At 49.6% G+C, this 25343-nt stretch overlaps 1 protein-coding gene across 1 annotated transcript in view; it reads left to right on the forward strand.

Moving 5' to 3' along the window:
* CACNA1B (calcium voltage-gated channel subunit alpha1 B) overlaps positions 1–22102 on the forward strand; it is a 364867-nt gene extending 342765 nt beyond the window's left edge. Inside the window, exons 46-49 of the mRNA XM_088460941.1 lie at positions 7387–7428; positions 9582–9771; positions 12923–13122; positions 16197–22102. Of these exons, the coding sequence (XP_088317067.1) occupies positions 7387–7428; positions 9582–9771; positions 12923–13122; positions 16197–16721 (957 nt within the window). The 3' untranslated portion in view covers positions 16722–22102. The remainder of the gene's footprint in view (positions 1–7386; positions 7429–9581; positions 9772–12922; positions 13123–16196) is intronic.
* The last annotated feature ends 3241 nt before the right edge of the window (positions 22103–25343 follow it).

The following is a 25343-nucleotide window of genomic DNA, read 5'->3' on the forward strand; positions in this document are numbered from 1 at the left end:
ATGTCTGCAATGTGAGGCGTATAACTGAATGTGACTCGTATAACTGAATGTGACGTGTATAACTGAATGTGACGCGTATAACTGAATGTGACGCGTATAACTGAATGTGACTCGTATAACTGAATGTGACGTGTATAACTGAATGTGACGCGTATAACTGAATGTGACGTGTATAACTGAATGTGACGCGTATAACTGAATGTGACGTGTATAACTGAATGTGAGGCGTATAACTGAATGTGATGTGTATAACTGACTGTGAGGTGTATAACTGAATGTGACTCGTATAACTGAATGTGACGTGTATAACTGAATGTGACGCGTATAACTGAATGTGACGCGTATAACTGAATGTGACGTGTATAACTGAATGTGACGTGTATAACTGAATGTGACACGTATAACTGAATGTGACATGTATAACTGAATGTGACGTGTATAACTGAATGTGAGGCGTATAACTGAATGTGACGTGTATAACTGACTGTGAGGTGTATAACTGAATGTGACTCGTATAACTGAATGTGACGTGTATAACTGAATGTGACGTGTATAACTGAATGTGAGGCGTATAACTGAATGTGACGTGTATAACTGACTGTGAGGTGTATAACTGAATGTGACGCGTATAACTAAATGTGACGTGTATAACTGAATGTGAGGCGTATAACTGAATGTGACGTGTATAACTGAATGTGAGGTGTATAACTGAATGTGACGCGTATAACTGAATGTGACGTGTATAACTGAATGTGACGTGTATAACTCAATGTGAGGCGTATAACTGAATGTGACGCGTATAACCGAATGTGACGCGTATAACTGAATGTGAGGCGTATAACTGAATGTGACGTGTATAACTGAATGTGAGGCGTATAACTGAATGTGACATGTATAACTGAATGTGACTCGTATAACTGAATGTGAGGCGTATAACTGAATGTGAGGCGTATAACTGACTGTGAGGTGTATAACTGAATGTGACTCGTATAACTGAATGTGACGTGTATAACTGAATGTGAGGCGTATAACTGAATGTGACTCGTATAACTGAATGTGAGGCGTATAACAGAATGTGAGGCGTATAAGTGAATGTGACTTGTATAACTGAATGTGACTCGTATAACTGAATGTGAGGCGTATAACTGAATGTGAGGTGTATAACTGAATGTTAGCCGTATAACTGAATGTAACGTGTATAACTGAATGTGAGGTGTATAACTGAATGTGAGGCGTATAACTGAATATGAGGCGTATAACTGAATATGAGGTGTATAACTGAATGTGAGCCGTGTAACTGAATGTGAGGCGTGTAACTGAATGTGAGGCGTGTAACTGAATGTGAGGCGTATAAGTGAATGTGAGGCACATGTGACTGTCGCTGACTTGTGTCTCTCTTGTATCTCTGCCCCATTGTCACCCCATTATCACCTCACCCGTGTTGGTCTCCGCTCTGACTTGTCTCCGTGTGGCTTTTTGTGGTTCTGTCTCCTCCTTCTCTCTCTCCCTCCTCTCCTCCTCCTCCTCTCTCTCCTCCTCCTCTCTCTCCTCCTCCTCCTCCTCTCTCCTCCTCCTCTCTCCTCCTCTCCTCCTCCTCTGTCTCCTCCTCTCCTCCTCCTTTGTCTCCTCCTCCTCCTCCTCTGTCTCCTCCTCTCCTCCTCCTTTGTCTCCTCCTCCTCCTCTCCTCCTCCTCTGTCTCCTCCTCCTCTGTCTCCTCCTCCTCCTCCTCCTCTGTCTCCCTCCTCTTCCTCTCCTCCTTCTCCTCCTCCTCTCTCTCCTCCTCTCTCTCCTCCTCCTCCTTCTCCTCCTCTCTCTCCTCCTCTCTCTCCTCCTCCCTCTCGTCCTCCTCCTCTCTCTCCTCCTCCTTCTCTCTCTCCTCCTCTTTTTCTCTCTCTCATCCTCCTCTCCTCCTCTCTCTCCTCCTCCTCTTCTCCCTCCTCCTCCTCTTCTCTCTCCTCCCCTCCTGCCCTCCCTCCCTCCTCCTCTCTCTCCTCCTCCTCTCCTCCTCTCTCTCCTCCTCCTCTTCTCTCTCCTCCTCCTCTTCTCTCTCCTCCCCTCCTGCCCTCCCTCCCTCCTCCTCTCTCTCCTCCTCCTCTCCTCCTCTCTCTCCTCCTCATCTCCTCCTCTCTCTCCTCCTCTCTCCTCCTCCTCCTCTCTGTCCTCCTCTCTCTCCTCCTCCTCTCTGTCCTCCACCCCTCCTCTCTCTCCTCCTCCTCCTCCTGCCCTCCCTCCTCCTCCTCCTCTCTCATCCTCCTCCTCTCTCTCCTCCTCCTCTCTCTCCTCCTCCTCTCTCCTCATCCCTCCTCCTCCTCCTCCTCTTGCCCTCCCTCCTCCTCTCTCTCCTCCTCTCTCTCCTCCACCTCTCCACCTCTCTCTCCTCCTCCTCTCCTCCTCCTCTATCCTCCTGCCCTCCCTCCCTCCTCCTCTCTCTCCTCCTCCTCCTCTCTTCTCCTCCTTCTCCTACTCTCTCCTCCTGCCCTCTATCCCTCCTCCTCCCTCTCTCCTCCCCCTCTCTCCTCCTCTCTCCTCCTGCCCTACCTCCCTCCTCCTCTCTCTCCTCCTCCTCCTCTTCTCCTCCTCTCTCCTCCTGCCCTCCCTCCCTCTTCCTCTCTCTCCTCCTCTCTCCTCCTCTCTCTCCTCCTCTCTCTCCTCCTCCCTCTCCTCCTCCTCCTCTCTCTCCTCCTCCTTCTCTCTCTCCTCCTCCTCTCTCTCATCCTCCTCCTCTCCTCCTCTTCTCTCTCCTCCCCTCCTGCCCTCCCTCCCTCCTCCTCTCTCTCCTCCTCCTCTCCTCCTCTCTCTCCTCCTCATCTCCTCCTCTCTCTCCTCCTCTCTCCTCCTCCTCTCTGTCCTCCTCTCTCTCCTCCTCCTCTCTGTCCTCCACTCCTCCTCTCTCTCCTCCTGCCCTCCCTCCTTCTCCTCCTCCTCCTCTCTCATCCTCCTTCTCTCTCCTCCTCCTCTCTCCTCATCCCTCCTCCTCCTCTTGCCCTCCCTCCTCCTCTCTCTCCTCCTCCTCTCTCTCCTCCTCCTCTATCCTCCTGCCCTCCCTCCCTCCTCCTCTCTCTCCTCCTCCTCTCTTCTCCTCCTTCTCCTACTCTTTCCTCCTGCCCTCCCTCCTCCCCCTCTCTCCGCCCCCTCTCTCCTCCTCCTCTCTCCTCCTCCTCTCTCCTCCTGCCCTCCCTCCTTCTCTCTCTCCTCCTCTTCTCTTCTCCTCCTCTCTCCTCCTGCCCTCCCTCCCTCCTCCTCTCTCTCCTCCTCTCTCCTCCTCTCTCTCCTCCTCTCTCTCCTCCTCTCTCTCCCCCTCCCTCTCCTCCTCCTCCTCTCTCTCCTCCTCCTTCTCTCTCTCCTCCTCCTCTCTCTCATCCTCCTCCTCTCCTCCTCTTCTCTCTCCTCCCCTCCTGCCCTCCCTCCCTCCTCCTCTCTCTCCTCCTCCTCTCCTCCTCTCTCTCCTGCTCATCTCCTCCTCTCTCTCCTCCTCTCTCCTCCTCCTACTCTCTGTCCTCCTCTCTCTCCTCCTCCTCTCTGTCCTCCACTCCTCCTCTCTCTCCTCCTCCTCCTTCCCTCCATCTTCCTCCTCTCCTCCTCCTCTCTCCTCATCCCTCCTCCTCCTCCTCCTCCTCTTGCCCTCCTCTCCACCTCTCTCTCCTCCTCTCTCTCCTCCTCCTCTCTCCTCCTGCCCTCCCTCCCTCCTCCTCTCTCTCCTCCTCCTCCTCCTCTCTTCTCCTCCTCCTACTCTCTCCTCCTGCCCTCCCTCCCTCCTCCTCCTCTCTCCTCCTCCTCTCTCCTCCTCCTCTCTCCTCCTGCCCTCCCTCCCTCCTCCTCTCTCCTCTCCTCGTCCTCTCTTCTCCTCTTTCCTCCTGCCCTCCCTCCCTCCTCTTCTCTCTCCTCCTCCCTCTCTTCCTCCTCCTCTCTCCTCCTGCCCTCCCTCCTCCTCTCTCTCCTCCTCCTCTCTCTCCTCCTCTCTCTCCTCCTCCTGCCCTCCCTCCTCCTACTCCTGCCCTCCCTCCTCCTCCTCTCTCTCTCCTCCTCTCTCCTCCTCTCTTCTCCTCCTCTCTCTCCTCCTCTCCTCCTCCTCTCCTCCTCCTCCTGCCCTCCCTCCTCCTCCTCTCCTCCTCCTCCTCTCTCCTCCTCTCTCTGCTCCTCTCTCCTCCTCCTCCTCTCTCTCCTCCTCCTCCTCCTCTCCTCCTCTCTCTCCTACTCCTGCCCTCCCTCCTCCTCCTCCTGCCCTCCCTCCTCCTCCTCTCTCTCTCCTCCTCCTCTCTCTCCTCCTCTCTTCTCCTCCTCTCTCTCCTCCTCTCCTCCTCCTCCTGCCCTCCCTCCTCCTCCTCTCTCTCCTCCTCTCTTCTCCTCCTCCTCCTCTCTCTCCTCCTCTCTCTCCTCCTCCTGCCCTCCCTCCTCCTCCTCCTGCCCTCCCTCCTCCTCCTCTCTCTCCTCCTCTCTCCTCCTCTCTCTCCTCCTCTCCTACTCCTCCTGCCCTCCCTCCTCCTCCTCTCCTCCTCTCTCCTCCTCTCTCCTCTCTCTGCTCTTCTCTCCTCCTCCTCCTCTCTCTCCTCCTCCTCCTCCTCTCCTCCTCTCTCTCCTCCTCCTGCCCTCCCTCCTCCTCCTCCTGCCCTCCCTCCTCCTCCTCTCTCTCTCCTCCTCCTCTCTCTCCTCCTCTCTCCTCCTCCTCTCCTCCTCCTCCTGCCCTCCCTCCTCCTCCTCTCTCTCCTCCTCTCTTCTCCTCCTCCTCCTCTCTCTCCTCCTCTCTCTCCTCCTGCTGCCCTCCCTCCTCCTCCTCCTGCCCTCCCTCCTCCTCCTCTCTCTCTCCTCCTCCTCTCTCTCCTCCTCTCTTCTCCTCCTCTCTCTCCTCCTCTCTCTCCTCCTCCTGCCCTCCCTCCTCCTCCTCCTGCCCTCCCTCCTCCTCCTCTCTCTCTCCTCCTCTCTCCTCCTCTCTCCTCCTCCTCTCTCTCCTCCTCTCTTCTCCTCCTCTATCTCCTCCTCTCCTCCTCCTCCTGCCCTCCCTCCTCCTCCTCTCTCTCCTCCTCTCTTCTCCTCCTCCTCCTCTCTCTCCTCCTGCTGCCCTCCCTCCTCCTCCTCCTGCCCTCCCTCCTCCTCCTCTCTCTCTCCTCCTCCTCTCTCTCCTCCTCTCTTCTCCTCCTCTCTCTCCTCCTCTCCTGCTCCTCCTGCCCTCCCTCCTCCTAATCTCCTCCTCCTCCTCTCTCCTCTCTCTGCTCCTCTCTCCTCCTCCTCTCTCTCCTCTTCCTCTCTCTCCTCCTCCTCCTCTCCTCCTCTCTCTCCTCCTCCTGCCCTCCCTCCTCCTCCTCTCTCTCTCCTCCTCTCTCTCCTCCTCCTCTCTCTCCTCCTCTCCTCCTCCTCCTGCCCTCCCTCCTCCTCCTCTCTCTCCTCCTCTCTTCTCCTCCTCCTCCTCTCTCTCCTCCTCTCTCCTCCTCCTGCCCTCCCTCCTCCTCCTCTCTCTCTCCTCCTCCTCTCTCTGCTCCTCTCTCCTCCTCTCTCTCCTCCTCTCTCTCCTCCTCTCCTCCTCCTCCTGCCCTCCCTCCTCCTCCTCTCTCTCTCCTCCTCCTCTCTCTGCTCCTCTCTCCTCCTCTCTCTCCTCTCTCTGCTCCTCTCTCTCCTCCTCCTCCTCTCTCTCCTCCTCTCTTCTTCTCTCCTCCTCTCTCTCCTCTCCTCCTCCTCTATCTCCTTCTCCTCTCTCTGCTCCTCTCTCCTCCTCCTCCCTCTCCTCCCCTCTCCTCCTCTCTCTCCTCTCCTCCTCCTCCTCTCTCTGCTCCTCTCTCTACTCCTCCTCTCTCTGCTCCTCTCTCTCCTCCTCTCTCCTCCTCTCTCCTCCTCTCTCTGCTCCTCTCCTCCTCTGTCTCCTCCTCCTCTCTCTCCTCCTCCTCTCTCTGCTCCTCTCTCTCCTCCTCCTCTCTCCTCCTCTCTCTCCTCCTCTCTCTCCTCTCTCTGCTCCTCTCCTCCTCTGTCTCCTCCTCCCCTCCCTCCTCCTCCTCTCCTCCTCCTCCTCTCTCCTCCTCTCTCTGCTCCTCTCTCCTCCTCCTCCTCCTCTCTCTCCTCCTCCTCCTCCTCTCCTCCTCTCTCTCCTACTCCTGCCCTCCCTCCTCCTCCTCCTGCCCTCCCTCCTCCTCCTCTCTCTCTCCTCCTCCTCTCTCTCCTCCTCTCTTCTCCTCCTCTCTCTCCTCCTCTCCTCCTCCTCCTGCCCTCCCTCCTCCTCCTCTCTCTCCTCCTCTCTTCTCCTCCTCCTCCTCTCTCTCCTCCTCTCTCTCCTCCTCCTGCCCTCCCTCCTCCTCCTCCTGCCCTCCCTCCTCCTCCTCTCTCTCCTCCTCTCTCCTCCTCTCTCTCCTCCTCTCCTACTCCTCCTGCCCTCCCTCCTCCTCCTCTCCTCCTCCTCCTCTCTCCTCTCTCTGCTCTTCTCTCCTCCTCCTCCTCTCTCTCCTCCTCCTCTCCTCCTCTCTCTCCTCCTCCTGCCCTCCCTCCTCCTCCTCCTGCCCTCCCTCCTCCTCCTCTCTCTCTCCTCCTCCTCTCTCTCCTCCTCTCTCCTCCTCCTCTCTCTCCTCCTCTCTTCTCCTCCTCTCTCTCCTCCTCTCCTCCTCCTCCTGCCCTCCCTCCTCCTCCTCTCTCTCCTCCTCTCTTCTCCTCCTCCTCCTCTCTCTCCTCCTCTCTCTCCTCCTGCTGCCCTCCCTCCTCCTCCTCCTGCCCTCCCTCCTCCTCCTCTCTCTCTCCTCCTCCTCTCTCTCCTCCTCTCTCCTCCTCTCTTCTCCTCCTCTCTCTCCTCCTCTCCTGCTCCTCCTGCCCTCCCTCCTCCTAATCTCCTCCTCCTCTCTCTGCTCCTCTCTCCTCCTCTCTCTCCTCTCTCTGCTCCTCTCTCTCCTCCTCCTCCTCTCTCTCCTCCTCTCTTCTTCTCTCCTCCTCTCTCTCCTCTCCTCCTCCTCCTCCTCTATCTCCTTCTCCTCTCTCTGCTCCTCTCTCCTCCTCCTCCTCCTCCTCCCTCTCCTCCCCTCTCCTCCTCTCTCTCCTCTCCTCCTCCTCCTCTCTCTGCTCCTCTCTCTACTCCTCCTCTCTCTGCTCCTCTCTCTCCTCCTCTCTCCTCCTCTCTCCTCCTCTCTCTGCTCCTCTCCTCCTCTGTCTCCTCCTCCTCTCTCTGCTCCTCTCTCTCCTCCTCCTCTCTCCTCCTCTCTCTCCTCCTCTCTCCTCCTCTCTCTCCTCTCTCTGCTCCTCTCCTCCTCTGTCTCCTCCTCCTCTCTCTCCTCCTCCTCTCTCTGCTCCTCTCTCTCCTCCTCCTCTCTCCTCCTCTCTCTCCTCCTCTCTCCTCCTGCCCTCCCTCCCTCCCTCCCCACCGTGCTGTCTATGCCGCTGGTCTTCGTGGATCCGCTTCACCTGTCTGTCTCTCATCAGCCGCGGAGCCGAGCTCCCTCCCCCAGGAACGGCTTCCTGCCCGTATGTAGCCTCTTATTTCATGTGACTTGTGTGTATTGCTCTGTCGGCTGCTCAGCGCCATTTAAATCATCCAATCAGAATGTTCCATCCACACTGCCGCCAAACGCCTGGTGCATGGAGTCCGGATCTTCCGTTTGTCTGTCATGGCCTATACAGGTTTTATGTTAGGCAGTGTGACGCTCATTACAGCCACGGGGACATTGTTGGTTGACGATGGTAAATTGCAGTGAGCAGTGTAACAATGATTATTTCTGGGATAGTGACGTAGAAGGACATTGGGAAAAAAAGGAATAAATAGTAATTAATAATTAGTACAAACAGACGTCCGTGTGAAGAACGCTTTAAGTACAATGTGCTGTTCAGTCACTCTATTGCATTCCAGCTATCACAGAGCAACAATACCCAGAATCCTCAGCAAACTGCCTGCCGTTCATCCGGTGATCTCAAGGCAATCATGGTGGATATTTCTAAAAATTGGCACAGAAGGAGTGGCTGTGTTGGCTATAATAAGTTAATAACCAATCAGATGTTTGTTTTCAGATAATAAAAATGTTGTAAGGATAACAGTAGAGTAAAAATATCCTATAACGCTAACTTTTAACTCTGTCCCACTGTCATATCCCACGTGGAGGATCCACATTATCTTTATAGGAGCGGAAGGTCCCCCTAACGTCCTATACATGGGGCACTACGGAAGGTCCTGCTTTGAGCCCCCTCCCCGGATCCAGTCAGAACCTAGAATTGCACTTTCTACATATTTTATTAACACTTCATTTATTAGCAGTAATTTATGTAGCGCACACGTATTCCGCAGCGCTGTACAGGGACTATATCACTCACTCACATCGGTCCCTGCACCTGTGGAGCTTACGCTCTATATTCCCTACCAAAAACAAAACACAAAATTAACATTCAGTTTGTGGGAGGAACCCGGAGCACTGGAGAAACCCACGCCAACACGGAGAGAACATGCAAACTCTACACAGCGTTTCCCTGTTTGGATATCAAACCCATTGTCAAAGTACTGTGATACTGCAATGCTAACTACTGTGACACCGTGCTGTCCCTTCCTAATGTTCCTAGTGGGTTTTTTTTTCTACATTGTATTCAGGCTATAGCGCAAGATACATAACAGGGATGTATGGGAGGGAAATGCATATTACAGTACTAATAAAGAATAACCATAACATGCAAAGTAGCTTCAGGCCAGCCACAAGCGCATACATGTTTCCTGGTATTATAAGCGCCCAGTACCCCGTGGCTGGTGCCCAATGACCAGACTGGGATGGAGACTTAGTGATACCCATTATAGAGGGCAATTGTTCGCCAGTGCGCAGGCGCGTCTCATGTGTAGCGTTGTCTGATTATGTATATACAGGAGCTCGCGCTTGCCTCTAGGGGTAGAGGAGGGGTGCGTAGGGTGCTGTGTATTTTACATAAGTCACTTAAGGACTCATCGCTGCATTGCAGCTGTCACATTGGAGAGGGACGGGCACTTTATCTGCTGTGGCACCCTCAAATTAAAAAGATTATTTTGAGATCAGTCCCATCACAATCCTCCCCTCCCCCCATGGGGTATTCCAACTGACCAAAGACACAATGGTGAAGGTAGATCATTATTGTGGAACAAGAGAGAGACATCTAAAGAGTTACCCACCATTAGAAGAACCCAAATAATGAGGTCTGAGTGGGAGCCATAGAATAAATAAGTTCATTAGTGCTATACTAGTTATGGCCACTAGAGGACAGAAGTGATTCAGCCGGGCGCCTCCCCAGTTCTGTTGCATTGCAATGTACTGTATAAGCGTTGTCAGCTGGAGGATTCTGGGTAGACTGATGCGCGCAGACTTTAATGTTCACAGGAATTAATGTAACCCTGGGGAGAGAATAATGACTCGTGTGACACATAACTGCGCTTTGCCTGTCTCGTGTGCTGTGAGCGGCCATTTGTGGCGGCATCAATAGTTCTCACCCAAAATAAGAAACAGCAAAAGACAGGACTGCGTCACAGGAGTGCTATGTAGTTAGTAATAGTCGCCTGATGCTGGAGGGTATTTGGTGAAGTTTTTGCCGCATGCCCTGGGACGCCGTGGGCCTGCGTGTAATGTGAGATCTGTGTATGATCGCTGAGGTGACCTGAATTCTGATTGCAGCCCATTGCGGACGCCAGTCCCATGAAACGCTCCGTGTCCACCCTGACGCCTCCGCAGCGCCCTCAGTTGTACGAATACTCATTGGAGAAGGTGCCTCACGAGCGCAGCCACCAGCACCACCACCGATGCCACCGGCGCAAGGAGAGAAAGCAGAAATCCATCGACCGGGCTCTGCAGAGCGAGGACACGGGTAACTCACTCGTTACATCCTAATTCTGTTGGTGGTGTCTTATATATGGCGCGGGCACAGGTAATGCGCAAGCTGAGGGAAACACTGACATAGTGGGGCAGATGCAGGGCTGGCAGCACGATGGGCACAAATGACAAACAATAGCGTACACAGGTGCATAAATATTGGGACATTGACAGAATTTTCATATTTTGGCCTCTATTCACCACCACAATGGCTTTGAAATGAAACATACAAGATGTGATTTACCTGCAGACTTTCAGATTTAATTTGAGGGTAATTACATCCAAATCAGGTGAACGGTGTAGAAATTACAACGGTTTCTATATGTGCCTCCCACTTTTTAAGGGGCCGATAGTAATGGGACAAACTAAACAATCCTAAATCTAACTTTCACTTTTTAATAGGTTGTTGCAAATCCTTTGCAGGCAATTACAGCCTGAAGTCTGGAACGCATAGACATCACCAGACGCTGGGTTTCATCCCTGGTGATGCTCTGCCAGGCCTCTACTGCAAATGTCTTCAGTTCCTGCTTGTTCTTGGGGCATTTTCCCTTCAGTTTTGTCTTCATCAAGTGAAATGCATGCTCAATCGGATTCAGGTCAGGGGATTGACTTGGCCATTGCATAACATTCCACTTTTTAGCCTTAAAAAACTCTTTGGTTGCTTTTGCAGTATGCTTCGGGTCATTGTCCATCTGCACTGTGAAGCACCGTCCAATGAGTTCTGAAGCATTTGACTGAATATGAGCATATAATATTGCCCAAAACACTTCAGAATTCATTCTGCTGCTTTTGTCAGCAGTCACATCATCAATAAATTCAAGGGAACCAGTTCCATTGGCAGCCATACATGCCCACGCCAAGACACTACCACCACCATGCGTCACTGATGAGGTGGTATGTTTTGGATCATGAGCAGTTCCTTTCCTTCTCCATACTCTTCTCTTCCCATCACTCTGGTACAAGTTGATCTTTGTCTCATCTGTCCATAGGATGTTGTTCCAGAACTGTAATGACTTTTTTAGATGTTGTTTGGCAAACCCTAATCTGGTCTTCCTGTTTTTGTGGCTCACCAATGGTTTACATCTTGTGGTGAACCCTCTATATTCACTCTTGTGAAGTCTTCTCTTGATTGTTGACTTTGACACATATACACCTACCTCCTGGAGAGTGTTCTTGATTTGGCCAACTGTTGTGAAGGGGTTTTTCTTCACCAGGGAAATAATTCTTCTGTCATCCACCACAGTTGTTTTCTGTGTTCTTCCGGGTCTTTTGGTGTTGCTGAGCTCTCCGATGCGTTCTTTCTTTTTAAGAATGTTCCAAACAGTTGATTTGGCCACACCTAATGTTTTTGCTATCTCTCTGATGGGTTTGTTTTGATTTTCAGCCTAATGATGGCTTGCTTCACTGATAGTGGGCCTGATTCAGAGCCGGACGCTCTGACCAGAGCGCTCGCTCTGAATCAGGGCCCTCCTCCATTAAAATGGAGCGTCTTCCTGGACGCTCGTATAGCTGTGGGTGACCACCCACAGCATATACGAGCGTCCAAAAAGATTGTCGCGATGGTCTTGACCATCGCGACCATCGGACTTGCGAGGGAAAAGCCCTGGAGTGATTTTGGCTCTATCAGATGTCAGTGGGGCCGGCTTCAGACGGTAGGCGTTCCCATGGGAATGCCTCCGTCTGGCAGGCACGCCCCCGGCACGTCCACCAAAAGGGGCGTGCTGTCAGTCACCATCAACAGCACGCCCCCTTCGGTGCGACACCCGGAGCGACAGCTTAGCTGTCGCAGTCCGGGTCTCGCGCATGCGCACGACGGAGCTCCCTCCGTCGTGCGCATGCGCAGTGGGGAACATCGACCCACTTGCGAGCGTACTGCCGCTTGCGAGTGGGTCTGAATGGCCCCCAGTGACAGCTCTTTGGATCTCATATTGTAATTACCCTCAAATTAAATCTGAAAGTCTGCAGGTAAATCACATCTTGTTTGTTTCATTTCAAAGCCATTGTGGTGGTGACTAGAGGCCAAAATATGAAAATTCTGTCAATGTCCCAATATTTATGCACCTGACTGTATATATGTCTGCACGTAGGCACCGCTGTACGCCTCAGGGGATGCTCCGCATCTGCGGCACAGCATATACACCTAGGTTACTACAAGTCATCATCAGCGAGTACCGGGACCAGCTGTGTATTAGGTGCAAAGGATACATCTCCCGACGCGCTGCTCTGTAGGGGCCACACGTGTGAGCACACCGTCACCTGAGAACGCCGCTTACACACTCTGTGCTGCTTCTCCGGGCATAGGGGTAAATATGGCGGGTTTGTCTCTGTATTCTCCTAGTTGCTTGCTCTCATTTTCCGCGCTTGCGCATTGCGATTTCATACGTTCACTTCTCCGTCAGCCCCCAAGTGTCTTATTGGGGCTTTGTACCACCACATGCCTCCAGATCAGGTCCCACGTGCCTGCGCCTGGCACCCTGCTGAAGGGATGTGGCCTCAATCTCTGGCAGAAATAACATGGTGGCGGTAATGTTGCCTTAGATATTAATAATACCTGCCAACTGTACCCATCTGAGGGGAATATACCCTGCTGCCAGCTGCTGCTTTATCACCCTGTCTTCCAACAGGTGTGCATGGCATTAAAGAGGGGTTTCAGGGTATGGACTGGGGGCACCCTGTGTAGCTTGGTCAATGCCCCGCTTTCATGTCAGTGTCACTGTCAGACTTCCATGCCAACTTCACCTTATTCATAAATGCCACCACCCTGCCAAAGTCACCGAGGTGTCTTCCTTTAGCCATAGCTGCCAACATACTGATCTCCTAGGGCTGGCGGCATTGTTACCGGTAGTCTGAGCATGACGGAATCAATATACGTTATATGCCACATTCACTCAACTATTTATTTTAGCCCGTAGTAACCTGTGACCTGCCAGCTGTGGAACTACAAGTCCCAGGATATACTGCCAGTCCCTAGCCCTGGCTGGTATGGCAAGCCGAGTCTTGTAGTCATGCAAATAACGGCATAGGTGTAGCTTGCTGGGCCAATGAGAAGCCTCTGGCTATGATTTATATGGCCCCACATTACACGCACACATATGACCTTACTGACGGCCTTGCTAACATGTGTCTGTCTCCTTGTTTCCTGACAGTAGAGGCCGTACCCCGGGAGAGAAGGCAAGAGAGAGGACGGTCCCAAGAACGCAAACAGCAGCCTCCGTCGTCGTCGGAGAAACAGCGCTTTTACTCATGTGACCGATACGGCAGCCGCGATTCAGGCCATCCTCGCCATTCAGATCACAGCCGAGCGCCATCACCCAGTTCTGTACAGGAGCATACAACCCATAGACAGGTGAGGCTGGGCAACACAGAAAGTCGCACCAACACTGTGTGGCCAGCAGAGGGCACACTATACCACAGAGTGTGCAGTAACTTGGCATACGGGGGAGATGTACCAAGCCTTGGCAAGAGATACAGTGGAGATGTGGCCCAAAGCGACCAATCGGCTTCTAATTGTCATTTCTCAGGCACAGTCTGTAAAATGGCAGAAGCTGACGGGTTCCTTTGGGCAACGTCTGCACTTTTATCTCTCGCCAAGTCTTGATACTACTCCCCGACAATCTTTGGGGCTCATTTATAGTCGGACACCTTTGCGCAAGGCACATATGTAGGAAAAGACCGCGACAACTTCATATTGTAGTTTTATCATGTGACCACAATGCTCATAAATTACGTACTATCAGTTGGAGGTGTCAGTTCGCAATTAGCCAATCAGAAGTGCCGAGAATGTATCCTCATGATTTACGCATTGTTACACCGATAAGAAATACGCCACCTAAAAAGCGTATGTGCAGGCGCATCCACGTCCAACTGCGCTACAATCACGTGAACGCAACCAGCTGGCTGCCCGCTCCTTCAGACGCAAGTAAAGAGTAAGCAATAGTCTACGTATAGCCGTATGTATACACAGAATTGGTGCTTGTGCGCAGTAACAAAATGCGCATATTACCCAAAACGGATGTACAGCCAACTGTAAATGAGCCCCTCTGAGTAATAATGACAGCGCAAGAGACTGTATGTCAGGCTATCGGCGCCATATACATTGATGTGAAGGACAACCTGTCAGACTGTTTATTTAACAATATATTCTCCGAAACATCTAAGTACCGCTAAAATCTAGCAGACGGCCCGCCAAGGAACTCAGGCCCGTGGGACCAGCGGTGGCCCCCTTACTTTGTATTTATCCCCCAGCTTACCTGACAGCACCATAGATTTTGTTGGGTGACATCATTTTACGAATGGTTTTCCGCCCGTGAATGGTGGTAACAGAAATGGGACCTATTCCTGGAATTGGTACATGATTGTCCATCTTTGTCCCTTTCACTGTGAATGTTATCCACTAAACCAGGGGCGGCCAGACTTGTGGGTGTCTTGGATCCACTTATAGGCCAAGAGGAGGAAATGAAGGGCGTAGAAGAGCAGAATACGGCAGACGCCATTTTTGCTAAACTTAACTGCAGTTTTGCAGCGTAATTTCCAGTGCTACGTTATAGCGGATGACACCACGTTTTCTCCAAACTTTGCCGCAATTTGTTAGGAATAGTCCACAGTGACATAGCCGGAAATGACCATAAGTCACTGAGACGGGCGCATGTCAAATTATTAAGTTGTCAAATGTATAGGAAATGTCAAATTGTACTTTTCTAGAAACGGTCTGACAGGGGGACGGTCACATTGTACGATATGGTCTGAGCGCCTGGCTGCGGTTACAGGTCTGTGTTTGGGTGTAGTCACATCTCTCTTTATTACATGTTTCATTCCCTGATATAAATTCAGGAAATCCTGTATGCCGCTAAATATTCATACGGTGTAATATTGTGTTTTACATGTTATCTGTCAGGCCAGTATATTGTATTATTTTGTAGTATCAGTGTCATGTAAGGTATGTGCATGTTACTTCCCAGTGTGCCGGCATACAGGATTAGGCGCATTGTGTGTGTGCAAAAACCGTGTCAAATCGTATGAGATCGTGATGCTGTGTACATAACATGATTAAAGTCTGAAATTGCCTGTTATCAGTAATGCCAAGCCTCATCGTATAACCCAGGGGTAGGTAACCATTGGCACTATTGGTCATTTTAGGATGGTCATTTGATGATTCTTTGTAGGCAATTCAATTATTGCTCCATTCGAGCACCCATGCCGCAGCTAGACACATTTCTGCTCCCCTCCTGAGGTGGCAAGCAGAAATGTGCGAGAAGTCGGCACTAAGAGCGCCCCAAGCAGTACTTTAGATGGGTTTAGCTGCTATGCGCAGTTCTGTTGGCCACGAATACATGGCCGCGTCATCTTGCATGAACAAACATCATCATTCCCAAGTCCAAGAATGATGATGTTTGTCCATGCAAGATGACGTTTTGCCTCTTTCTGAGTCCCGTATTTTGGAGGGAAAAATCCGAACTCGGCGTGCAACTTTGAACCTATCCGAGCCTGCACATCCCTATAACACACACCCTTTTATAGAGCTGATCTCCCCCCACTCGAATCCGCTACTGGCTGTACCCTCTCCAAACCAAACCAAAGTGTGGCATAAATCCTGACCACTGACACATTAAATAGTGAAAAATCGTCCCGGGCTTCAACCCCAGACATCTGTCACTGACAAAGGCCGTGCTGTACACCAGGTGCGTGGAACATAGAATATCATGCTGCTGTCCCTTTAAGCTTTATTTTAGTGCGCTATGGGTAATATTCACAAGTAACAAAAATGTTGCTGGAAAAAGCTGCGCATTATGGAGGAAATATCGTATTTTCTTCATACACCAGACTTTCTGTACTGTGGGGTCAACTGATCTCCGGCCTGCGCTATTTCCACCAGTGGCTCCGTGCCGCTACCTTCCTCGCGGAAAGAGATGCGGGAATGTGATTGCCTGGACCCGCGCTATAGGATGGAAGGGAGGGCGTATATCGTCCATGCCATGAACTGCGCAGTGAGAGTAGCCTTACAGTGATAATAGTATTTCAGACATTAATCATGATGCAGGGAGCGTTGCACGTTTTCTAAAGCTGTCGGTTCACAGTTGTGTTTTTTGCTTCTCTAAACTCTCCTTTTTCTCTCTCTCCTCCTGTACCCATTGCCCCTCTCTCCTTACCCTCTGTCTGTGTCTCGTTTTTTGGCTTCCTGGTTTTGTGCTGTTGGTTGTGTTTTGTGCTTTGTGCGATATTTGTTGTCTAATGTCTCCGGTCTCCTTGCATATTCATTGTATGGTCCAACCTATTTGGCTCAAATGTCTGTGTGACTGCTGATCACCCCCTGTTGTGGTCCATGTGTTGTGACGGGGTGTTTTCTCGGTCTGTATCCTTTCGTGTTGTGTTTCCATCTTGTGTTGTGCTGTTTTGATGTGCTTTCTCACCCTTTCAATCTAGGGCAGCGGTTCGGCCAACGGGAGTCCACGTCTGACCAGCTCCGGTGCTAGCACCCCATGCCGGATAATCCGGAGACAGCTCCCCCAGACTCCTCTCACTCCTCGGCCCAGTGTTACCTACCGGACAGCTCACTCCTCCCCTGTGCACTTTGGGGGTCCCATTTACTCTCCTGGGCGACTGAGCCGGGGCTTATCAGAGCACAACACCTTACTATACAGCGAATCTCCCAGCCCCTCTGCCTGCACAGTCACACGCATTGGTTCCGACCCATATCTAGGGCCACGTCAAGATGCTGACCGGTACTGCCCTCTCCCTGAAGACACCTTAACCTTTGAGGAGGCCTTGGCCAGCAACTCTGGACGTTCCTCTCGGACTTCCTACGTGTCATCTCTCACCTCCCATTCCCACCAGCTCTGCAGGGTTCCAAATGGCTATCATTACACCCTAGGGCTCAGTTCAGGGCCTGGCACAGCACCCCGAGTACGCAGTTACTATCATGAAGCAGATGAGGATGACTGGTGCTAGCACAGGCAACCAAGACATGTTCCCGCTCCCACCCCTACTTCCATGGGAAGCTGAAGCAAGGCCAGCGTGGGGGATGGAGACGGGCACTTGTTTGCGTTACTACTGATGAGTTTTATCATCAGGTGGCAGATCACCGTGACAGCAGAGCTTGTTGCAGGAGATCAGAGGCGGCCATCTTGGGAGATATTGGAACGTGGCTGAACAGGAGCAAAGGAATGGGCAGGGCAGCCAGAGCGGAGCTCGGATAAAACTGGTTCTGGCAGTGCCATTTTGAGTCTTCCTATTTGGGGAGTGTTATGATGCCTATTTTTTTTTAGTAATCGGAATAACAGAAGTCTGAGGACGTTGGAAAAACGGAGGTCGGAGAGAAAAGAGAGCAGCAAGATTAGGACCACAAAATATTAAGGCTGTTTTTTATATAATTATTATTATTTCTATAGACATCAAGGATATGAGGGATTTATTGTGCAGCCCTTCACCTGCCTATGTCATCCTCCACAAATTCAACGGACGTTACTGACCACTCAGCATCTCACCCTCTCTCCTCCATCTCTTTCCATTCTCCATCGCTTCACAGGTCAGCTCATTGGAGGACAGGAGGGGCGACTCCCAAAGTCCAGTTCACAAGAACAGCCACCACCCAGTACAGCGTACGGGTTTATACTTCTTTCAGAACCTTTTCTTGCTCTCACGATAAACTTTTTGTTTTTGTAAGAGAGTTGGTATTTCAAGCATGACGTGTTTAGCAAAAAGCATTGTTTGTTGGCAGGATGACCACACTAGATGATGCTGGCCCGGTGGCTTGCCAAATCTAAGGAGGACCCTTCTAGGTCCAACACGTGCCCTGTGTCTGCAGGTGCCCGTAGTCTTTATTTTGGGGGGAATCTGTGGTTCCTAGAGCGGCCGGAGCCATGACTGCTAGAAAACAAAGTCATGATGACCCTTTGAGAAGTTTGTGTTGTGTGTATGTGCGCGCGCTGCTATTACAAGATGTACTTTCCCAGTGCAGAAGGTTCCTCCAGTGCATCCAATGTAGAGGTGGGGGGAGTATTTGTGGCACATATCTGTTCTCTGTCCTAAAACTCACCAACGAGCCTTTCCTCTCCTCAGCATAGCCTAGATTTTGGTAATGCACAGGTCTGAGCATGCATGTTATTGGTTAGTGTGTCATTTGCACATGATTTGGTCAATGAAGTTGCACTAATGTGTTTTCCTAGTAGTTTCCATTTTAATTGTATTTAAAGCTCGAAAGGGGAACCTCCTCCATTGCCAACTGAAGGACGCTCGTTCCCGTAGTCTTCATATCAGTCTGTCAGCAGTCTATATTTTCCTTCCACTTTATTCCTCTATGGCACCCAGTGCTACAGATGATTGTATAACCCGCCCTCGGAACAGCGCAGCTGTAGCTTAGGTCAGGCTGGGCATTTTTATTCTGGTTTCCTGTGCCATACAATCCTAGAGGCGACATGTTCTCTGTCCCAGTGCCAAATGCATTGAAGTCTCCTAGAGCTGCAGGTGACACTGTGCCAACCTTGTCATGCCCAGTGTACCACAATGATGACGTTCCGCAATGCTTGAGCTGTATATCTGTCCTATGGCAATAAGGCACTCTATGACTTGGGGCGGATAAGTTTCCGATAGCGCTATGTGGCCTTTACATTCATATGTAGCATATAATCCAAACGGCAAGCACAACGTGGCAGAGATTTATGGTGGGTGCGATACTGATAAACATTGTATGTATACTGTGCATATTATATTACAATATTCATCTATTTTAAGGGCAAAGCTGATTTTCCAAAGACATTGTCAGACATCACATAATAAACAGCAGTAAAGATTATAACATATCACATCTAGTACACACATGAATGATTGAGGGGGCGACTTCAGTCACTTCACTTCTTTGTCTCGACAAAAATCGACGTCAAATAGATGTACAGTAGTTACACTGTCAGACAAAAGCTGGATCAACGCATCTAGTACCTGGTTCCCATATACTTTTGCAGGAATAAGTAGCTTGTTGGTAATGGCGAGATACCTGGCGAGGTTTTATTTTTTAATTACAAAAAGGGTATTACAGACTTCTGTCTAGCACAATATACTACAAAGTCAGACTTTTGGGGTGTGGAGTGTTACAGTGCATAGGACGATCACCATTTACATGCAGCCTTTCAAACTTGGCGTCTGGCTAGCACATTGTCGCCAATTGTGTTGCCATAGTTCATTCCATTGCTAAGTGCCTACATTTTACTGATAATGGTCTTCTGAAAGAGCCACATCATCGATATACCTGTTTGTTTCTCATGTTCCGTCACCTTCATCCGCGCCCTGTACTAGAACACACCGTCTCACCAAGTCTTAGTTTTGTAAGCTATTAGAGTATAAATGCATAAAAACAAAAAAAAATACCTTTAACCTTATGGACAAATGCATCTTTTTAATTACACACAGAAAAAAAAAAACATTTCGCACAGTGTAAAGTCCGTTAGTACCCATGTATTAGGATACACTCTCTGAACTACGGGTGCCAAATACCGGACACCCGCGGGTTGAAAGCATTAGGCTTAGGTGCAATTGGCACAGGACCCGCCCACTCTTATGTTAATGACCTAGACTGTAGATTACACTATATTAATGTAGATAATTTCTATAGTACAATTTTTAATTCTGAGATAACATAGTGGGTGCTCTCCTTAATATTAGGTCACCTTTTACATAAAGTATCCTGAGTCTTGATTCTTATAAGCGACTTGGATATGAAACTGCTTTCAGTTTATACTCACTTATATTTTTCTACTGTTTTGGGGCAGTTTCACTTCCATCTCTGTATGTGACGCTGGCTATCAGCGCAGGATGTTTATTAACACGTATTTGTGTCAGAAAGATGTCAGGGTCACAGAACCAAAATATCCATCATATCATACGTCATCGATGTATCAGCACATTTGACCGTATTTCGTTAGGAATGCTCAGACGCAGTAGTGTCAGACAAGAGCAACCCATTTCATTATCAGCATATCTGCATGTCTATAATCAACTCATTTAACTGGAAAGGGCTTATGGCTTATTTGCATACAAGTTGTTTAAAATACAGGATTATTCTGCAGCTTTTGAATTTAAGATGAAGGATTTTTTTGTATTATAGAGAAGAGGGTAGATGTGTATAATAGATTTTGTGCTCTCTCCTGCCTATGTAAGCCCCTATTTATAAAATCAGAACTTCTACTACAATTACACATTGTTGGAGCACCAAGTAATTGCGTCAGATACAAGTTTATAGAAGCGATGGATAATTGGGATCAAACAAAACAGAAATGTCAGCTGTTATCTACAGGCTTAAATGCTGTAGGTATAGAAATCTACCACCAAAACATTAAAAACGCCCTTTATCAGATGGTGTCTCCGCAGCCAAAAAAAAAGGAACTGTATTCACCCACAGGGCTATGCAAGAAGTGAATAAGCAGACGCCAAGAAATTCACCTTTCATCCAACGCTGTAAGCTTTGTCTCTCGGACTCTCCCATTTCAAGGCTTATGGATAAACGTGACCAAATGTTTTCTACTTTTTCCCCCCTCCCCTAACACGAAGAAAAAATAAAAATTAAAACAGGCACAAATTTCACATAAAAGGAAAAAAAAAACTTAAAAAAAATGCTATTTACAAACAAATTAAATTACTATGAACAAAAAAAAAAAACATTTTGCGCTTGCAGCATGGAAATTGTCAATCAACTTGCCAGGAAATTGGGACATTTTTATGCTGGATTATGCGCCCTCATCCATACACGCGCACCTGCTTCTCCCTCTCACTGTGGGCTGTAAGGATTTCAGTGCTTCAAGCAAGACATTGAGCGTGATAGGGGTAGACAAAGCTCTTTTCAGACTATGGCCTGCGTTACTCGGTACGCGGGCGGGTGTGAAGACACCCTTGGGCCTCCTGCAGGTGCGCAAATCAGAGATCGATCACAGATACCGCCGATGATTCACCCCTAGAATGGAGCTCTGTTATACATTGCAATGCATGCACTTTAGTTGAGGCCATCTGTGGTAGGAGGACCCACTCTTCATAATGAGACCCTCTGGCACTGAACTGATTGACATATTTGGGGTGATGTATGCTTTATGCTATGCACAGCTATTTTTAAATTGCCGGCATATTTCACCTACCTTCCCTCTTTACCTTTGCATCCGAAAATTTAAGTATTTTGAGCTTAACGGAGGTCTTTCACTTTTTACTTTTCCAAGAGTTGGCAACTTTTTAATTTTTTGTTTTTAAGCACATTGACAAATTCTATCCAAAATGGGCCAACCGGTGAGCTGCAGGTAACCTGAGGTTATGGGGATTGTTTGCAAAATTAGGAATTATGGATCTCCTGCTGTTTGGCTTGTATTTAGGCAGAAGCCTTGTCAGTCTCAAACATATTTTCTTGAATGTATGTTTTCCGGGCTGCATTACTGTACAGTTCTCTGAACCCCTGTGCACTGCCATAACTGTGAAAAACAGGGCTGGAATTTAGATCCTAGCTGGAAAATTTATGTGTCAACAATTGTAGAAGTCTCAGTGTCAGGACAGGCTGGGTTTTGTAGTTCCACAACAGCTGGCAATCTACCATAGGATTTACGACATCTATCTGTCCTTAATTCTTTGCAGAACTTCTAGTTTTCTCCACTAAGGATTTATTTTAAAGATGTCAATGGCGAATTCCATTTTGCAATGATTCCTATTGACCTTCAGGCAGGGGACTTAATATTCTCCTGTTAAGGTGTTTGCAAATTAGTTAAACTAATTTGCAGAGGTTGAAAGTATCACCAAGAGCAGCGTTAATCCCTGCGAGGCAGCAGAATTAGTTGGTGTGGCCTATGTGTTAGCGTGGCTGGTCGGACGGCAGCACAATCTAAATGGCTATCTTTGTCAGCTGTTGCCACTTAAAATCCTCCACTTAATTGTTTGCATCCCGAACCAGACTGAACTGGCTGTTCCTTGCATAATTAATGTTTGCATGTAAAACTATATACATATGAAATTATAAAAAGCTAAAAAAAAAATGTAAAAAAACAGACAAAAAAAACATTACTTGCATGAAAAATGCTAAACACCTCTTCGTACTCTTTTGATACGATGTACTCATCTGTTGGTTATTTTTATTTATATTTGATAATTGGGGGTTTGTTGCAAAACTTTCTATGAAAAAAAATAAAAAAAAAATGTTTTGAAAATTAGACACAATTTTTTTCCCTTGAACACATTGAAACATTGAATAGTCTGTTGTCTGAATAATAAATCACGGCCCAGACACCGGATTGTGCAATTGATTCTACAATGACCAGTTTTGTAAGAAGCAAGAGGTCCTTGAATTAAAATAAAACTTGGCAAATAGACCGGTGTGGTGTTTTATTCTGCTATTATTTTATTTTATCTTATTTTATTTTAATTATTATATTATATTATTCTGCTGTCTTAGTATAGTGACCGTGAGCTCTTATTAGGAGGTTCGGACACATTGGGGTCAATTTAATTAGCCATGAGGGGACTCGGACCTCATTGAATTGACCCCTTAGGTTTTCATTCAAAGAAATATAATATAAACTGTACTGCACACGTCTATCTGTCCGGATCGGTATGAAATACCGCCGGGCGGTTCAAATCCCAACGCTGGAAGACTGGCAGTAAAGATCCCGACAGGTAAGTATTTTAAGTATTCACTAACCTTAACCCCCCTAATCTTCCCTTAGGGGTGTCTAACCCTAACCCCCCAAGTGCCTAACCCGAACCCTCTTGAAAGTGCCTAAACCTAACCCCCCCTTCCCCGCAGCCTAAACCTAAGCCTCCCGGGAGGGGTGCCTAACCCTAACCTACCCCCGGGTGTGCCTAACCCTAACCTACCGCTGGGGGTGCCTAACCCCCCCTTCGCCTAGCCTAACCCTCCCGGGGGATGCCTAACCCTAATTCCCCCCCGGGAGCCCCTACCCTAACCCCCCTCCCGCGGCTGTCAGGATTTCGACGCCTGTCATTAGACCCTTTGCGGATTAGACAGTCGGGAAGCCGGTGGTCGGCATTTCGACAGTCGACTTCCTGACTGCATCCCCTCTCTGTCAGATGCCAAATCTCATGACACATAGAGCAGGACAGAGCACCCTGTGGCCCTTCAGGTGTTGTGTAACTAGACAATGCACACCCCAATCACTGTAATCTCTACACAGTGCACCCCCCAATCACTGTAACCTCAGTACACAGTGCACCCCCCAATCACTGTAACCTCTGTACATAGTGAACCCCCCAATCACTGTAACCTCAGTACACAGTGCACAACCCAATCACTGTAATCTCTGTACACATACGTACACATACACAGCGACGGTCACAGATCCAAGCACGTGCGTACACATACACAGTTACGGTCACAGATCCAAGCACGTGCGTACACATACACAGCGACGGTCACAGATCCAAGGACGTGCGTACACATACACAGCGACGGTCACAGATCCAAGCACGTGCGTACACATACACAGCGACGGTCACAGATCCAAGCACGTGCGTACACATACACAGCGACGGTCACAGATCCAAGCACGTGCGTACACATACACAGCGACGGTCACAGATCCAAGTACGTGCGTACACATACACAGCGACGGTCACAGATCCAAGCACGTGCGTACACATACACAGCGACGGTCACAGATCCAAGCACGTGCGTACACATACACAGCGACGGTCACAGATCCAAGAACGTGCGTACACATACACAGCGACGGTCACAGATCCAAGCACGTGCGTACACATACACAGCGACGGTCACAGATCCAAGCACGTGCGTACACATACACAGCGACGGTCACAGATCCAAGCACGTGCGTACACATACACAGCGACGGTCACAGATCCAAGCACGTGCGTACACATACACAGCGACGGTCACAGATCCAAGCACGTGCGTACACATACACAGCGACGGTCACAGATCCAAGAACGTGCGTACACATACACAGCGACGGTCACAGATCCAAGCACGTGCGTACACATACACAGCGACGGTCACAGATCCAAGCACGTGCGTACACATACACAGCGACGGTCACAGATCCAAGCACGTGCGTACACATACACAGCGACGGTCACAGATCCAAGCACGTGCGTACACATACACAGCGACGGTCACAGATCCAAGCACGTGCGTACACATACACAGCGACGGTCACAGATCCAAGAACGTGCGTACACATACACAGCGACGGTCACAGATCCAAGCACGTGCGTACACATACACAGCGACGGTCACAGATCCAAGTACGTGCGTACACATACACAGCGACAGTCACAGATCCAAGCACGAGCGTACAAATACGCAGCGACGGTGGTACTACAACCGTAGCCGCATTTTGATCACAATTCAATCGCTGCGTGTGCACGTTGTGGCTAAGACGTATGCACAGTCCGATATTTGCTCAACTGCATGGACATCGAAATACCAAATACGCAACATCGGTCATAGATCGGTCGATTATCGGCCTTCGGTGTCACGCAGAATGGGTGCAGGAACTGAGACACTGGAGCCATTTTTACAGGATCGCAGTTGGAGGCAGACCACACATGCGCGGATGCCATTGCTGGCGAGAAGCGCCTCTGGAACCCTCTCATGGTTAGTTTCGCAATGTATAGTTCATAGTCTACCGTGGTACAATGCCATCTATAGATTGTGTAAGCTGCGGGTGCCAAGCTTTGGGTTTGGTAAATCTGGCAGCATTGCGTCCCCTATAGAAACCTTAGGGTGCTCGCGGCTCCTGTCGGAAATAGAGGGATTGCGGTATATTTCGGATATATATGCCGCGGTCCCTCCATGGTACATTATAGGGATACTAATTATTTGCCTGTATCCCTCGAAAACAGGTATTTTTCAAGGAATATGCTGCAACTAAATAATGATAAATGGGGCCAAAATCCATGTAATGGGGCCATTTACATGTAAGAGGAATTTAGAATTTGCTGCGGACGGATCCCTAATATCACTGTAATAACTGAGATTGTAGCCGCCCCATTACTATAGTATTAGCATAAGTAGGAGGTGCTCATACGCATTCAACCAATCAGAAACATCTGCCATTCGTAATCAGGATCAGGAGCCGGGCACCAGCAAATCATCTGCCTCCTAACTGGCGTATATGTGTCTTCCCTATGGTACGCACTTTGCGGGGACACTCTTGGTCTGGATTCAGAGGTGGACGCAGTGTCGGTTTGGGCAGTTCAGCGATTATTTGCTACAGAGCATGCGCAAAAAGTCCTGAGTACCCCTAATGCGCATGCGTACCACTGAGTGTACGCAGAGACCGCTGTTGCGTGTGGTCGGTCCAATTTGAGTTGGCATCAGAAAGCCATTGGTAATCCTGAGAGGTGGCTTGCAGTGATTGCAAGAAATGGCCGTCTCGTGGGCGTATTATGTGATAGCGAATGCATTCTCAGGCGCAAAGCCACAGCTACAGACGGTATGCAATCGGGAAGCCGACTGCCTAAATACCGGCAGCTGGCTTCCCGACTGTCATATCCCGGCAAGGGTGAAATGCCGGGCGTCTAGATGTAGACGCCCGCATTTCCCCGACGCCGGGAGACCGGCGCCCGGCA

Source organism: Taudactylus pleione, unplaced genomic scaffold, assembly GCF_031769625.1.
Source record: "Taudactylus pleione unplaced genomic scaffold, aTauple2 ptg000996l, whole genome shotgun sequence".
Classification (NCBI taxonomy): Eukaryota; Metazoa; Chordata; class Amphibia; order Anura; family Myobatrachidae; genus Taudactylus; species Taudactylus pleione.